The sequence below is a fragment of the Alternaria viburni genome, assembly GCF_023758015.1.
Source record: "Alternaria viburni strain BMP 2772 chromosome Unknown scaffold_9, whole genome shotgun sequence".
Lineage (NCBI taxonomy): Eukaryota > Fungi > Ascomycota > Dothideomycetes > Pleosporales > Pleosporaceae > Alternaria > Alternaria viburni.
This window is the reverse complement of record NW_026055778.1, coordinates 590,919-606,980: the sequence shown is the minus strand read 5'-3', so window position 1 is coordinate 606,980 and position 16,062 is coordinate 590,919. Positions and strand designations below refer to the sequence as shown.

Sequence of the window (16,062 nt, the reverse complement as noted above, 5' to 3'; positions counted from 1 at the left end):
CGGTGACGCACCATCTGCATCACAACAACAAATGGACCTTTGGAACTCGTCAATAGCACAGGGGAACGGTCTCGCGTCCAACTTTATGAACTTTGGTTTCAACCCAAGCTTACCGACAAGCCCTGTGTCGGCGGACCGCAACTCACTACACTCGAATCCTTTCAGTCTAGACGCCCCAATGATGGGATTCAACGATCAGACATTCCACGATCAGTCGTGGATGCTAACAGGTTCGGCGTTTCCTAACGAGTTGCAGCCAGGGGGCTCATTCGGTGCTGCCAATAAACTCGACTTCCTCGCCTCTGCGGTCCAAAGCGAGATCTTACGGCCCAGCGGGACAACGTTTGCTGGCTCAAGTTCGGCATCTGCTGCTGGAGCGACCGACGCTCAGTCCTGTGTGTGCAAGTGGTACGTCGGCCTGAATTGGTTCCTAAACCCTCCAAGTTACTTCTATTCTCAGAGTGCTAGACGGCACATGAAAACATAAGCTAATCAGAACCCGCAGGCAACATGCACCCGGTGTCTTCTGTCTCGCTGTCTTTGACAGCCCCGAAACCCTCCACAAACACATCAAGACCGGACACGTTGACAACTGCACACACTGCTTCTGCCAATGGGAAGGTTGTGAAGCACACTCCAAAGATTTCAAGCAACGCTCTAAGTTGTCTCGTCATCTTCTCGGCCACGCAGGCTACCGCCCATATGCTTGCAGCTATGAGGGCTGTGACAAGACGTTTGCAACCAACCAAGCCAAAGACAACCACGAGCGGACACACACAGGCGAGAGACCGTATGTATGCGACCGCTGTGGCTACACAACAACGACGCATACACAGTTACAAACCCACATCAGCGCGCTGCACGAGGGCAAGAAGCCGCACAAATGCCGATTTTGCGAGTTTACATGTGCCGACTCAAGTAACCTGAGCAAGCACGAGAGGACACATCAGGTAGGCCTCTATAGACTTGCCATACCATACTACGACTTACTAACGATGCTTACAGACTCTCCGACCGTACAGATGTCCACACCCCAACTGCACCTTCAAGCCCGACTGCCGCTGGGAGAACCTGAAGCGACACCTGCGCCGTTCAGGCCACTGCCCACAACTGCTAGTGGAAACGAGCGAAGAATACAAGTCGTACCGCGAAGGCGTTCGACGCGAGATAGACGACTGGCACAAGCGAAACGAAGATGGAGGCCTAGGAAAGGCCGGTAGGAGGAAGGGAAGATCGTAGGTGATACCATTTGATGGAGAGATGATACCGGGGGTGAGCTGTGGCGGCGGTTGTGCCTTTGGGCGACCTTGCTTTTACTATGCAATGATGCGATGAATTTACGGACTAGCGATGAACACTCCCTTCGGGGTACTATGATGGAAATCTGGGTTATGCCCTTTTGGGTATTGGGACGGGATTGAGAGTTAGAACGAGATGATACCTGGAATATGAACGATCATTTACCAATCATCGTCGCTTTGCTGTGCTCTTCGGGGTCTGAGTGTTCGTAGATGGGACAGAGAGTGCTTACACCCCTCGCGATATCAACACCACAGCTTCGTCTTCTAGAACGCCGCTCCAGTACTCTGTGCAAGCGTGAGCGTAATAGACCTACACTGAATCAACCCAGTCCCATCTCGTCTCATCACGTGAGACATTCCAACCAGACTCTAGCTCCCAACCAGATCTGACACCCAAGCAATACTGATTCCTTCTATACCCTGTACTCACGGCAGTCACGTAAGCAAGGGATCAAACACGCGTACCTGTGGCTTGTGCGTTTTGCTTCGGAGATTTGCATTCGAGAAACGTGTTGAACGGGGGTTGAACCGGCGAGCCGGGTTCGGTTGTTGGGGTGGTCGGGGCAAAGGGTTTCATGCTTATGCTATAGGTGTATGCTTGGCTATAAGTGACCACGGTGCGTGTTTCGAGATGGCGTAAGATTTGGGAAAGTGCCGATAGCCAGGGTTTTGGGAAAGGAAGGGATGTGGGAAAGGGGAAAGTGATGGACGAGGGCTGGTGGATGAGGGTTTGAGAGATCATGGTTGTACTTCGGTGCTGACGTCCTAGAAACGAGGTCGTTGGGTCAACCGGACTGGGCAAAGTGACGATCCTACTAGGAGTTTGCACAGCACAAAGCATTCACTACCCGAAAAGACAACATGTCGAATATTCCGGTATTTCTCATTGCCAAACCTAGCTATCCAAAACGCAAGCAGCCACCATCTCCTCTCTCCTCAGCATCCAAAACAGCAAAAGCCACCATCCACTAAACAACCACAAACCACACCCTCTACCTCCTATCCAACAGGCGGGATATCGTAGAAATGATAATCAAGATAAAGCATTAACCCTTTGTCCTCGAGAGTAGGCTCCGGAAGCAAGAGTCATATATACAATATCGCTTCCAGCGCTCTCAACTCACTCACTCTCCACAGAAACAATCAACAGCAAGAAAGGAAAGGTTGCGCCGCATGGGATATGCGGCGGGGTATAGAGCAAACGTCAATCAGCCGGGGTGGGTGGGTAGGTAGGTAGGTCAGGGTCGTATGTACCGGAGTAGATGTGTGTTTGGCGTGATTTACTGGAGGAACGTCGAAGAAGGTGTATTTTTTGTTGCGCAAAGCAAAGGCTTGCGCGACAAGGGGACGGGTAAGGAGCGTATTAGACACTAGACCCGAAGGCAGTCTATGGTTCGCGCTGATCGTGACAAAGCAGAAGTGTAAGTGGTCCAGCAGCCGTGGCGTGTTCGAGGGTCTCAAAGGACCCCTGGAGGGGTAGAACGACGGCCGATGATCGGGGGTGTGGTGGTAGGACCAAGAATCGAAGGTATCGCAAAACGGGAAGAGCAACGCGTAAATCAAACATCATCGTGGCGACATTACTATTTGGAGACAGGGTCGGAGCCGATAAGTGTACTAGACCCCAGGGAGTGGACGTCTGGTGTGCTCGAGAGTAGTGGCCGTGTTAGCGAATTGGGTGGTGCTGCGGATGCGACTCGACTTTTGCCCTTTCCATACCGCGCGTAACGTGGTGGGCGTTCTGAGGTTGGAGATGACAAGGGAGCAACTAGGGAGCGTTAACAGACCCAGGCACGGAAGGACATCTTAGGGGCTTGGAGGTATCCGGTCACCTCCACTGCCATGCCCGCCAGAGTCTGTGCTGTCGCCTTCAATCGTCTTCCTCCAGTGTTGTGGCAAGCACACGCAGACCAAGGGGAAAGCCTTGATCTCGCTGTCGGATTCGACGGGTGATCGTCGGCCTCCGTTGCTTACGCCGGAGTCGCGCTGCTCGGCTTTCCGGGCTTCCCACTGCTCTGCCGATTCGGAAAGTCTTACACCTGTCGCCCAGCCGTCATCCCAGATACCGACGACCTTGAGCATATCTCCTCTTTCTAGCTCGAACTCGTCGCCGGCACGAGGTTGGTAGGCCCAGAGAGTGGCAACAGTGTCGTTCGGGTGGATATCGTCCTGGGAATAGTAGTCTTTGAAGAACTGTAGCTGCTCGGACTGGCCGGAAGCGACACCATCCGGACTGGAAAAGTTACGCGTCTGGTCAGATCCAGAGAGTGGTGAAGAGCTCGCTCCGAGAGCAGAATGGCTGGATAGAGAACCTTGTCGTTTGGGGAGGTTACCGGCGAGATGGCCACGTATCGACTCGGGTGAATCATAGGCACCGAGTTGTGAGCCACCGTATGCGGTCATACGGCCGCCTCGATCGCTGTTCTGACCCGAGGACTCTGATCCTTCCAAAGCCGACATACGCTGAACACGCGCACCGGGGAGAATAGTAGCGGGAGATTGGCCGTCGCCACCGTAGCTCATAGGTGGCATGGGTCCCTTGGGAGAGTGGCGTCGCGATGGCGATGGCGTGTTGAAGACGCTTCCAGCCTGGCTATTCTTCTTGTGCCGCATGCGCATGCAGCAGAAGATGGCGGCTGCGATGATTACCGCAGCGCCGACAAGTGATCCAATAACGATACCAGCGATAGCGCCGCCAGAAAGACCAGAATCACCTCCACCAGATCCGGCGCCGGCTGTGGAGCTTGGGGAAGAGGACGAAGTGCTTGAGGGGAACACTGGAGGCATCGAGACGGTTGTAGGCAGGTCAATGCCTACGCAGCGCGATTCGACGTTTGCGTTGACGCAGCAAGAGTCCGTAGAGTTGACGGTGCTAGTGGAACAGAAGAGGCAGAGTCCTTGTAGGTTGCCATTGTATCCACATTCGCTGGGCTCGTTTTCGGTCGCGTCGATACAGCTGCTGCTAAGAGAGTTGGCAGGGTTGGAGCAGCGAGCGAAATCAGAGCGGATTTCCGGGACTGCATTGTTACCAGGCGTACCGCACAGATCCGGGCTTGATACGATGACCTGTTCGCTGATGGCAAAATCGGCCTGAGATGGTCAGCATTTCGACGCGGTATGGGACGACAAAGACGGTCTACATACGCAGGCACCAGCACAAAGTGGAGTCGCTTCCGTGTCGCCGAGTCCGCAGCTGTTCCTGGAGGATTGGATGATGGCGTTACAAAGGACAGTCGTTGTGTAACGAGCATAGAGGTTGGTGGTGCTAGTGAGGTTGACGCTTGAGCATCCCAATATATTCTCGTACCTGGGATGCGTTAGTTTTTCTGGTGCATATGAACAGTCGCGTGGTACGACTTGAACTAGACTGACTGTCGCTGTGCATATCCGGTACCGATGTAATTCTTCAAGCCCTCATCGAACGACCGAGTGTCTGACACGTATTGAAGAAATGGACTATGCGCGTTCACTGTTAGCCAACACTCTGTCTATCAAAACACATTTGACGTACAAGTTCGCGGTCAAATTGGTGTCGACAGAGGCGGAGGAAAAGGCCGGGCAGGCGGTTGAGCCCTGAAGCGACACGCAACTCCGTTGAGCCATTGCGGACGGTATCGATGCGGCGACGACAGCGAAGACAGCAGCCCTTTTTATTCCAGAGCGGGATTGCTTTTGGGAACAGGAGGTAGTAGTTGGGCGACGATAAGGTTCGGAGAGAATCATAGCGCCAACATGGTCGCAGCACTGGCACGGGCGCATGCTGAGTATATCTGTACGCGTAGAAGCTGTATGGCTTGTCGATAGATCCAATCCTAGGAAGTGGCCGTGGTGGAGTGTAGTAATCGACGATGGCGGGCCAGTAGGAGACGCGCAGCTTCACGAGTCCATTCGCGACATGTAGATAGGCCTCGGGGATGGGGTATATCTATGTAGGTGTCGAGATGGCGATGCAAGAGTATTAGAAAATAGAGACCGTATCGGTGGGGTGCCGGTCTAAGAAGGGAAGGAGAGGGCCTGGCTCGCAGTGGCAGAAAGAGCGTACTGGGTAGGGAAGCTGCGATGGGCCTCTACAGTGGAGAGAGGAAGGCACGCTTGAGCCTTGGGGGATGGTCAACACGCACGAACAGCGAGGCTACCGCGTCGGCTAGCTCCTGCTTCGGCGTCAGGGATCAGGGGTCCGGTCGTTCTTTCTGCGCGCGGTGATTGGGCTGACCCTGCCGAGGGGAAATGAGATGTACCTGGCCTAAAATTATCCTCCGATGCTTTTCGTCTCAGGTGCCTGGAGACGATTGCGACTCCAGCTGGTCGAGTTATTAGGTATAAGACAGTCGTTTATACGACCTCGACAGCGACCCACCGCATGCCCGCTGCGTGCAACCTCTCTCGACGGCAGCCCGCAGCGCTCCATGCTGACCCGCAGCTATCTGCAGCACAATGCAGCAGGACGCATGCGGCATAGCGTCTGCCTGCACACACTAACAGTTGGACCGACCTGCTGGATTAGTCCGCTGTTTCAATATACAAATACTGCTGTCCACCGCGCAACCGGTCCGCTGCGGATGGCATTGTTGTGTTGCAGCGCATAATGTCGAGCCTGTGCCTGAGACCGTCCGCCCTCAGCACAACCACGTCGCTTCGTCTCACGACGCTCCCCGCAATTGTGGACGCCTATGCGACGTGGCCATGCGCTGTTCGAACGGCGCATGGGGCTTGCGGAGCCTCCAGCCTCGTTCTTAGCGGCGTCCATCGTTCTGTTTACTGTGCGTGCTGCGTAGCTTTCTGCAGCGCCCGTTGACCCTCGGCCCTTTCCTACTGCAGACTAGCTAACGGCCCGCTCCCTCAACCAGAACCATTGTTTACTCTGAGCCTGCGACGATCCGCCCTGATCTGCATCACCAGCCATATCCACCACATCTACGGTGGATTCGAGTTCCCTAGCATGTGTTGCGTCACTATCACACCTAGTACGCCGCAGAGGACCACTACCGATGACTGACGTCTGTGTCACGATGCACTTACGCCGCATCACCATTACATGCACTACCTGTCCAACTCTGGTCCCCAGCCTTCTTTGACTCCAGAGTCGAAGATCAATCTGTTTCGTTATTGGGATCATCTCGCAAACTCTCTGTGATCTACGCTATCAGGATCCAAGCGTCCAGCCATCCTCTCCACCGTCAATCAGCCACGTCCCAAGACTTTCCCCAGCATTCAGAGCATCAGTCACCATGGACTCCTGCCTTCAGTCACTATGCAAGCTTTTGCGGCGTCATCACGTCCACAGTTCTCAGGCACGGAGCATCTGACACTGCTTGTTTTAACTTTGCGTCTTGCGGGGATGTGGTCAATGCGACTCAGGCAAACCTGACTTCCGGATTGAAGTCTATCTTGGACTACTATACTCGTTGCTCTAGACGTCGCTAATCGTTTTTAGTCTTGTGCAACATCAACACCTTCCTGGGTATAGAACGCCTATCCATGTCGGAAAAGAATATCGCCGTGAACACTCGCCGAGGTATACCAACTTACGCAAGCACCCAAGCCGCCTAGAAGTGGCCGGTCTTATCACCATGAGCAATACAGCTCTTCTTGAGCTCCAACTTGATTGTCTCCGCGGACCAGGATTCCTCGACTGGAATCTCTACATGCGCGACGCTGAAGGGCGCTGCATCTGCAAGGGATGTGATCTTGGGCCGCTTGTTTACCTGCATCTGGAGGTTGACACATGCCGGCTTGTCGCCCCTGGCCGTTGTGATCTATACGATTTTGTTAGTGCATGAGGAGAGACAAAGTTTGGGCTTCTTTCGGGCTTCAACTTACACCTTGGTTGTCAAGTCGGAAGTTCTTGAGGTCAGTGTAGATGGTATCGCTCTTGAAACCGCCTTCTAGCTTGGAGTCTGGAATGCTATCGATGAAAGCCATCATGGCCTTGCGTGTCTTACCCATATCTGTGGTCTTGTATCTTGCTCTTCTATAGATCTCTGGTTGAGGCTAGTGAGTAAGGAACGCACTTGGGCCAAAGAGGACCTCCATATTAGAAAGAGGGCGACAGATCATTGTGCGTGCGAAGTGATGTGAGTGAATATGCCAAAAGAGACCAGATGGACTTCACAATACTGACGCGGCACCTTGGGATTGATGGTGTTGCCACGACGTCAGATATGTTCACTTTTCAGTGGTGACGTTGTTCAAAATGAAAGACAAACAAGGGAGCGTACTGCTTCCCCTTTGCGTCTAGTCACAACTTCTCACTTCCATTTCCAGTCTTCAACCACACCACAACCACCATTTTCCCAAACTTAGCTGCACACTATGACGACGACACTTCTTCCGCGACGCAAGGTCAATCAGCCAGGCTTAGAATGGGTAGAGGACGTCTTCAGCATCGAGCCATGCTGGACCGAAGAGCCATCGATAGAGACCATCGCAAGGCTGACACGCGATAATCTGAAACTACCGGAAGCAGAATCAGCCACTGTGAAAGCCTTCGCCGAGGGCGCTTTCAACAAGCTTTTCTCTATCGACTGCACCAAAGGTCGATTTATCTTCCGCGTCAGTTTACCCGTCGCACCAGTCGTCAAAACCAGCAGCGAAGTCGCAACTTTGGCTTTCATTCGCGAGAAAACCGATATTCCAGTACCGCAGGTCATCGCACACGATGCAGACCTTTCAAATGAGCTTTGCTTCGAGTGGATGCTCATGGAGCGGGTGGATGCGTGCCCTCTACACGAAGTCTGGCATGGAATGTCCTGGATGAAGAAGGGCTTGTTAGTCAAGCAGATCGCAGAGCATGTGGCACAGCTGTTCAATATCGAGCTATCTGGTATTGGTAGTTTAGGTCCAACCGACAAATTTGCCGCCAACGCAGATGGACCATCCACACATACAGTCGGCGAGATCGTCCAACCCGCCTTCTTCAAAGGCGACAACATCACCCTAGACATCGTTCGCGGACCCTTCCGAAGCATCCACGAGTACCTCACCGCCCGTCTCCAACTCCTCGAGCATTTCGCCAGCAAACTAGACCAAGAAGATGAAGACGACTTAGAACACTACTCGGACATTCAAGCCGTACTATCAAGTCTCCGCACTATCATTCCACGACTCTTCCCAGACAACAGCAGCTCGGCAGCAGAACCCACAATCCTCTGTAACCGCGACATGAGCACCTCAAACATCCTCGTCAACCCCCAAGGCGACCTCATCTCAATCGTAGACTGGGAATGCGTCGCAACGCTCCCACCCTACTTCGCCGTCCAACTCCCCCAGTTCCTCAAGGGGCCCTCGCGGACAATTCCTCCCGCATTTCCCAGCGACACCGCGTCTGAAGTACACAAAACAGAGCTGGAACTCTACGAAACGACTTGTCTGAGGAAGTTCTTTCTAGAGGAGATGGCGAGGATTTGTCCGGCTTGGTTGAGGGTCTTTGAGACGGAGAAGATTCGGGCTGATGTGCTTGTTGCGTTGGATAAGTGTGAGAATGATATGACGGTCAAGTGGGTGAAGGCGTGGTTGGATGCTGTTGTTGAGGGGAGGGAGCCGAGGGTTAGTTTGACGGATGCGTGTCGGAATCCGTTGGGTGCGGCGTAGGCGATGTAAATGTGAGAGCAGTATGTGTTCATAGCAGAAATTGCGATTCCAGGTCCGAAATGCGATTGGGTATCATTCAACGCCTCTTCCTCCTCCTCCTCTCTAACCCCTTGCTTATATCCCATAACTTTTATCAAGCCCCCAAGACCACATGAAAGCGTCTTCTCAAAAGAACTTGACACCCTCGCCCTCACCCCCCGACCCAAAGACCTGCGCCCTCCCCCTCTTAACACAAACCCCCAAACTCCTCTGCAACAACTCCAAATCCATACCAAAGAACTCCTCCCGCCGACTCGCATCCCCCTCGACAATCTCATACAGCGTAAGCACCGTACCCTTCTGCCCCGTCCTCTCAACCCACTCCTCCAACGCCGCAGCCCACTCCTCCGGCCTGCGCCAATATATCCACGCCTTGCCCCCTTCACCCTCCTCCCCCGCCTTCGCCTTCTTCGAGGAACTCGTGTTGATGAACTCGGCGCGGTTGCCGCCTTCGGGGGAGGCCATGTAGGTTATGATGGCTTTTGCGTCGCGCAGGGAGAGGCTGCGTCGCAGCGTGGTGTTGGTGAAGAGCGGGGTGGGTAGCGCGTCGATGAGGGAGAGGGTGAAGATGCGGTTGTGGCGGCAGTAGGATTGGATGAGCGTGGACCAGGAGGCTAGTTGGGAGGAGCGCGTGCTGGCGACGGGTTGGAGGGTGAAGAAGGGCGGGAAGGAGTAGTGCGGTGGGAAGACGAAGTTGGGGGACGTGAGCGTTGGCGCTGTCGAGGGTGTGGGCGTGGGTGTCGAGGCGGGGGCGGGGGATATTGCTGCCATCTTTTATGCGGTTTTGGTAGATAGTTGGAAGGGAAAGTGGGAGGAGTAAGCTTGTGGGACGGTTGCGCGTGTAGAGGGTTGGTCGTTTGGTGCGCGCGTCGCTGGAGGTCTGCGGGGACTTTGCGACGTCATTGGTTGCTTGGCTTGGGCACCTTTCATTTGCATGATGGACACAACTACACACGACAGAACCCAACGCACGACAACATGAACATACGACACTCATTCCAAGAAATTCGCTATGCTTAGTGGATAGATCAATATCCAGCGACTTGGCCATTCAACCCAGTCTCACATCGATCGCTTTTATCAAAGAGAAGAACACGATCCACATACGAATACGAATGTGCATCGCTTTGCTTATTTCGACCGCCATGCCATTTCACTCTTGCTTCATTCTACAGACTGTAATCATCCTATTCTCGATCACCCGGATCGAAAGTCACCCCAGCCACAATCGGATTAGGAAACTCATCAAGAAGGAGCATTTTAGTGTTGGGTCCTTCTGATACCTTTCTTTCTGGCACTGTATCCTGCCTTGGTTATGTTTTCTCGTTGTTTCAACGTATATACTTAGTCGTCGTTGATAGCGGCGTCAAAACAGTTATCACAGATGAGAGTAAGCTTGTCAGAAAACTTGCGTATGTCTGCTTCCGCATGCTGCAGCTGATCGCGAAAAGCCTTCACAAATTGACCTACGGTGACGCCATTGTTGTCTTCCGCGAAAAGTTTGTACGTGCGGCCCTTATCGTGGTAAGCCCTATATGTGAACACGACGTCGATGCGTTGGAGACCTGGCGTACACAGAAGCATTTCCATCCAATCACTCTCCTTGGGTAAAGGATTGTTCTTGCTGACTTCCAACAAATCTTGCAGATGTTGGAACGATTCGAATTCGAACCAGGGTCGTGGCTTACCGGAGTTTCGTATCTTTGCTCTGTCGAATAAGCGTTCGTCGACGTGGTGCATGCACTGCTCCATGTTGTCAATAATGTCGTGGAAGGCGTTATCGCGAGTGAATTCGAAGATAGGTTCGGGGTTCGTGGACGCTTCGTTGAAGTCGACTTCCAGGACTATCACGGTCCGCGGGAAAGAATTGGGGAGGCCTTTCAGCTCGATACTCGTTCTCAGAGTCACGGTGATTGTGGCAATATCGTTGTCATCATCGTCGCTGTCGGTACTCTCATCGTACATGTTGTCGTCCTTCTCCTCGTTCTCATTGTCATCGTTCTCGTCATCTGAACCAGCTTCATTCCGGAGTATCTTCAGAGGGGCGTCTGAGACTGCGCTACCAGTCAGTATGCCTGAATCGGATCTATCGGTGCCGTCCTTTATATTCTCCTGCATGTTGTTTGGTATCTCCGGTGGTGTGATAACCTGTGAGAATGGATCGAGATTGATGATAGGAGGGATGACGACACTGGGGTGCTAGACTTTATACTGCGCCGGAGGTCACGTCCATCGAGCGACATGTGTGTCCTAAGACAAGTCCACATGACCATCAAGATATATTGCTAATGTCCTCATTGTTTGACAAAGGTCTCTTCATTTCCTAGACTCGTTCTATCTTCTTACCTCCCAAATCATGCTATCCTGTTCACACTCAATCCTCATGATTCTTCTCCCAGCATTCACCGCAGTAGACCAACATTTCCTCAGGAAATCCACATATGTCCTCCTCAATATGTGTCAGCTGTTTGCGGAAAGCCCTCACAAACTGACCCATTGTAACCCCGCATCCACCCTCTCCGTAAAGCCTATATTTGCGACGCCCACGGGTGTAGTACGTGTAATCGAAGACCACGTTAATGCGCGGCTGAGCTGGCTCACACAACAGCATGTCTTTCCATGAGCCATCGTTTCTGCTGCGCGAATATTTTCGCATCCTTTCTAACACTCCGTCCAGAGAATCGAATGAATCGAACCCGAAGTTTTTATGTGGCACTCCATTGGTTGCTTGAAACACATTGTCGACCAGGGGCAGACGCTCGTCCAGATTTAGAAGAATCGGATGGAAGTTCGTGCCGGAGGGAAAGTTGGATAGTTGGTCACAATCATCGGGGGCAAAACCACAACCGTAGTCTGTGTTAAAATCGACTTCGAACCTGATCATGGCCTCTGGGAAGGAGCCGGGAACGCAGAGCAAGTCGGCAGCTGCACGTAGATTGACTGTGACGGTAGGTACATTTTCCTCCGTCTTGTCAGTGGTATTGCTCAGATTCTTGTCGCTGTCGCTCTTTTGCTTGTCATCATCATCCGCTCCTTTGTAATGCTTCATGTTCTCTTTCTTGTCATTTACTTTCTCTCCACTTCTAGTCTCATCTTTGGGTGGCACTACACGATCCTTGAACATCTTGTCGCGGAGCACTGGATCAGTGCTACGAATGTTATCACGCCACTCCGTGCACACTCGAAGGGAGCGAAGAACTGTATTCACAGTCAGTGGTGAGTATCAAGATGAAGCGCCCCCAATACATTTGAGAGAGCAGATTCGCGGTGTGAACTTACGATCACGTAGATCCAGAAAGCCGAAGATGTTCTGCCATATCTCGTTTGGAAGATGGTGATTGGCGCCGTCTGTCGGTATGTCAGGTTGCTTGTGTGATATGCTTATGCTATTGTTGCTGGTCAGGGCACGTGTATCTCCTTTCATCTTATATTGCATCTTAGGCAACGCAATCTCTCGGAAAACACCAGTGGGGTTGAGAGTTGAGAGTATTGGAATACAGAGGCCGGAAAATTATACCGCGTGTTAAGTCACGTTGATCGAGCGGTAGGATACTTGGTGAAACAATTCCGCGTGATCATCAGGTCATACTACTGATGAATTTTGTTTGATCGTGGCCCATGAGATCGGACTCAGATGTACGAAGAGATATGTAATGACCATCAAGATCGTGAAACAGCGTATCGTTACTGTAGCTGACTACGCCGGGAACCTGCAAGCACGTGAACTTCTGACTGACAGCATACGTGATCTTTCATTTCTAAGGCTGTGAACTCATTAATGAACCCACTCGAAATGCCCCTACCGCATCCTACGCAAACTTCCGTCCCTGGTAATCTCGGTCTGCATGGATCCATCGCGCGGGAAATTCTCAAAGGTACCATCCCCATCTTCACCACCGCCCAACCAATCGAAAATCTCAATTATCCTTTTTTTGTGCTGCAGCGTAACCTTATGTATTATAAGCTTCTCAGTCACCTCTTTCAACAAGCTCCTGAGCGATGCAACCAAGTCCTGGAAGCGGATCCCACGATTGTCGGCAAGTGTGCGTGTGAGATGAGCACAAAACCCGGGCGTGTATATGGTCAGACGTAATTCCAACTTCTGTACTGGTGGGACGCATATCAACATATCGGTCCACAAGCCTTCGTCAACCTTGCTCTCAAGAGATATCGCGATCCTGCGTAATTGCTCCATGGACGTGAAGTCAAGTACGTATATACCATAGCGACTGGTGGGAGAAAATTGTCTAAGCCCTGGAATAACGAGCTTGTTCCACTTGAGCTTGAGGAATATAGGATTGACATGAAGCCCTGGGGCCCTAGTTTCGACAAGCGGGAGGGCGGGACTCACATTGAAGGTGTCTCCGGCATCTTTGGCGAAGTAGTTACGAGCTTGGATGCGCACCTCATGTTTGCATGGTTGAAGATCGGATGTCAGAAAGAGTATCTTCTTCAGTTCTGGGCTTGTTTCTGGTATGTACAGAGACCACTTCCTACACACGTGCCTGCATCGTATCAGGTCGTGGAAACCAAGATAACTGAAGACCGTCTGCATCGTCTCCATAGCCAGACTGTCGATCGTGGGTTGCGTCGTGCTTCGTACCGTGCCGTCTGCCGCAGCGGACGCATGTTTGGTCTTCTGCTTCTTTCTCCGGGGTGCCATTGTAGGTGGTTGATGGATGTTGGCAGGATCTTCAGTCACCACCTCATAGGCTCTTTAAATGATTTGACACAGCGACTATCAAACTTTCCTCCTTCTTCTCGTAAACCCGGGATGCATCCTCCCGCTACGAGAAAGATTCAGAATCTTCCTGTGCTTGCCCTTAGTCTCTGGAACGAGAGGCGACTCTTCTGCAAAAGCAAACACCTGGATGTCATCTTGTCGACGTTGAGACATCGATTCAAAGGCGTTAGCACCGTGATGCTTCAATCGAAAGGCCTAGAGTACTGTCATGGATACCATTATTCGTGAAGCTCAAACATGTACAAGTTATAGCCAAAACACCCCGACATTGCGTACAAAGCCGATGAATCCCAAAGCCAGTCCCAGACTTTTCGAGATCCTGAGCGCCTTAAGAATATGTGCAAAAGTCCAGTCTTGCACCTCGTCGTGCAGTTCGATCCCCAGAACCGCAGCCATTATGTTGGCAAGTATCCAACTCCCACCTCTTCATACACACATCACCGCCCATTGTCTCCACACCATCTTCACCGCCACCCCTTCCTCTTCTGCTGCTGCTGCGCACTAGCCTTCATCCTAATCTGATCCTCCTTCTGCTGCTGGAACCCCTTAACCTCCTGACTATACACCTCATACTGACCCAGCCAGTACTCGCCCAAGCCCTGCACATCCTCGACAAAGCCCTCAGGCCCTCTGTTGTACACCCAAAAGCCCACAACGAGTATCCCGCCCCAGAAGACCAGTCGCAACGCCAGGTTTACCCAGAAGATGACGGCCCGGTACATCATGTCCAGTATCTTGAGCGAGATGAAGAATATGGCGAGCAGCGCGAGGATGGAGGCGACATCGGGTTGGGTGATGAGTTTGTTGAGGAGAGGGGATAGGTGTGTGGATAGCGTGCGCGAGATGCCGAAGAAGGTTGTGAGGAGGTGGAGGAGTGGGTTTGCGAAGGACGGTGGGAGGAGGCGCGGGAGGAGAGCTGCGTAGTCTGGTATCTGGTGTTAGCAACCCGTGTCGCAATAGAATGATATGGCGATAGGCGCATCAGCGAAGCATACCTTGTATAAACTCCATATTGGGCGATTTGCGATTGGACGTGTAGAAGTCGTGTGCCAGACGCGATAGAACGCGTTTGTGGGGTGCGGATAACGAGATTCGCGCTTGCGACTGATCTGCGCGCGGATAGTGGCTGGTGGATGAAATGGGGCGACGCGAATTATGGGCTTGAGAAACGAGCACGCGATGGGGGTTATTGGGGTGTGGCTGATAATTTGCTTGTTTTGCCCACACGGTTTGCGGTGACAGCTGTCCACGTTGAGTCGTTGACCCACTAAAACGCTTTCACGCACGCCGTGCAGCTCAACACACCTTATCCTGGCTGCACGTCATCCGCTCGGTTCGCTTGGCTTAGTCATCCACATATCTGTGCAGGGAGAAGAAAGTGAGCAAATGCACGTAGACTCAGCCGACGACAACAGTATACGATGCAAAATTTGAGCCACAGAAGAGTAATGTAGACCTCCAAGTTACTTACTTCTTATCATAGTACCCGTGCAGGCATCTAGCTTGTCGCTTAGATGAGTTGCATCTCCCTTACCAAAACCCACCCATGATGTGCGCAAAAGCAACTGACACCGAAGATCCCTTACTCCACCACCCTGCGTCTTACATTTCAGCCCCCAAGAGTCCAGTATCACCACCTTCACCATCTCGCGGGGTTCACCCAGCCAGATAATGCGGTGTACTTTTCGAGCGCGGGAAGCGCGATCGCGCATGAATCGCGTCCCGCTCGCTTTTCGATAGTCGAAGTGGAGTGGAGTGGAGATGGCGGCCGAGCAGAGTTTCAGATCGCGTATAGCAACATTCTGGGGTCTTGGAACTGGCGGTGTAGACCACGTTTTTTTCCTTTGGCACAGGCACAGATGAGGCGTTTGCACGGCTAAGGGGTCGGCGTCGGCAGTCGTGGGTGGGAACGGTCGGGGCCGAGTTGCCGCTTGGGCTGATGTCGTGATGCGTGGTGCGTGATGTCTTGCAGGGCAGGGCGTATTGCGCAATGGGAGGGAGATCACTGCAGCAAAAAGTAAAGGATCATGTGCTAATGAGTTTGTTCATTGATATGGGTACAGAGGACTAGCCTCTCGCAGTGCTACAACTGCAGACCCGACTTTGTGGTTGGCTATACTACTGAATTGCATTCTCGTGCGATCTTCGGCACTGAGTGGCTCATCCTCCAACAAAAAGAAACAAAGAGGCTCGAGGCCTGTGTAGTGACTCAAAGGTCTGGTATCATAGATGCAAAGCGCCGCCGAACTCCAAATGACAAAATCATGTCCAATCGTAAAGTATGTATGCGAAGCGAAGGTCGTAAAGGTGAAGTGTTGACTGGGTATCGCGACAGCCCCGATGCTTGTACAGCAGCAAGCGGTGCGTGGTGACGCAAGAAGCTGTCAG

At 52.4% G+C, this 16,062-nt stretch overlaps 7 protein-coding genes across 7 annotated transcripts; 2 read left to right on the top strand and 5 right to left on the bottom strand.

Annotated features, from left to right (window-relative positions):
- Positions 1 to 31: 31 nt before the first annotated feature.
- J4E79_005104 (uncharacterized protein) lies at positions 32 to 1,239 on the top strand (the record flags this gene model as incomplete). The annotated part of the gene is made up of 3 exons (XM_049353982.1): positions 32 to 408; positions 506 to 950; positions 1,006 to 1,239. The coding sequence occupies 3 exons, from the start codon at positions 32 to 34 to the stop codon at positions 1,237 to 1,239; spliced, it is 1,056 nt and encodes a 351-aa protein (XP_049211602.1).
- Positions 1,240 to 3,107: 1,868 nt separating this feature from the next.
- J4E79_005103 (uncharacterized protein) lies at positions 3,108 to 4,904 on the bottom strand (the record flags this gene model as incomplete). Its single annotated transcript, XM_049353981.1, has 4 exons — positions 3,108 to 4,391; positions 4,446 to 4,608; positions 4,674 to 4,757; positions 4,813 to 4,904. 4 exons carry the CDS (start codon positions 4,902 to 4,904, stop codon positions 3,108 to 3,110), a joined length of 1,623 nt encoding a protein of 540 aa, XP_049211601.1.
- Positions 4,905 to 6,847: 1,943 nt separating this feature from the next.
- Positions 6,848 to 7,247, bottom strand: J4E79_005102 (uncharacterized protein; the record flags this gene model as incomplete). Its single annotated transcript, XM_049353980.1, has 2 exons — positions 6,848 to 7,057; positions 7,122 to 7,247. 2 exons carry the CDS (start codon positions 7,245 to 7,247, stop codon positions 6,848 to 6,850), a joined length of 336 nt encoding a protein of 111 aa, XP_049211600.1.
- A 366-nt stretch (positions 7,248 to 7,613) lies between these two features.
- On the top strand, positions 7,614 to 8,891 carry J4E79_005101 (uncharacterized protein; the record flags this gene model as incomplete). The annotated part of the gene is made up of 1 exon (XM_049353979.1): positions 7,614 to 8,891. The coding sequence occupies one exon, from the start codon at positions 7,614 to 7,616 to the stop codon at positions 8,889 to 8,891; it is 1,278 nt and encodes a 425-aa protein (XP_049211599.1).
- A 165-nt stretch (positions 8,892 to 9,056) lies between these two features.
- On the bottom strand, positions 9,057 to 9,701 carry J4E79_005100 (uncharacterized protein; the record flags this gene model as incomplete). The annotated part of the gene is made up of 1 exon (XM_049353978.1): positions 9,057 to 9,701. One exon carries the CDS (start codon positions 9,699 to 9,701, stop codon positions 9,057 to 9,059), a length of 645 nt encoding a protein of 214 aa, XP_049211598.1.
- Positions 9,702 to 10,274: 573 nt separating this feature from the next.
- J4E79_005099 (uncharacterized protein) lies at positions 10,275 to 12,054 on the bottom strand (the record flags this gene model as incomplete). Its single annotated transcript, XM_049353977.1, has 2 exons — positions 10,275 to 11,121; positions 11,597 to 12,054. 2 exons carry the CDS (start codon positions 12,052 to 12,054, stop codon positions 10,275 to 10,277), a joined length of 1,305 nt encoding a protein of 434 aa, XP_049211597.1.
- Positions 12,055 to 14,138: 2,084 nt separating this feature from the next.
- On the bottom strand, positions 14,139 to 14,685 carry J4E79_005098 (uncharacterized protein; the record flags this gene model as incomplete). Its single annotated transcript, XM_049353976.1, has 2 exons — positions 14,139 to 14,599; positions 14,670 to 14,685. 2 exons carry the CDS (start codon positions 14,683 to 14,685, stop codon positions 14,139 to 14,141), a joined length of 477 nt encoding a protein of 158 aa, XP_049211596.1.
- Between the last annotated feature and the right edge of the window lie 1,377 nt (positions 14,686 to 16,062).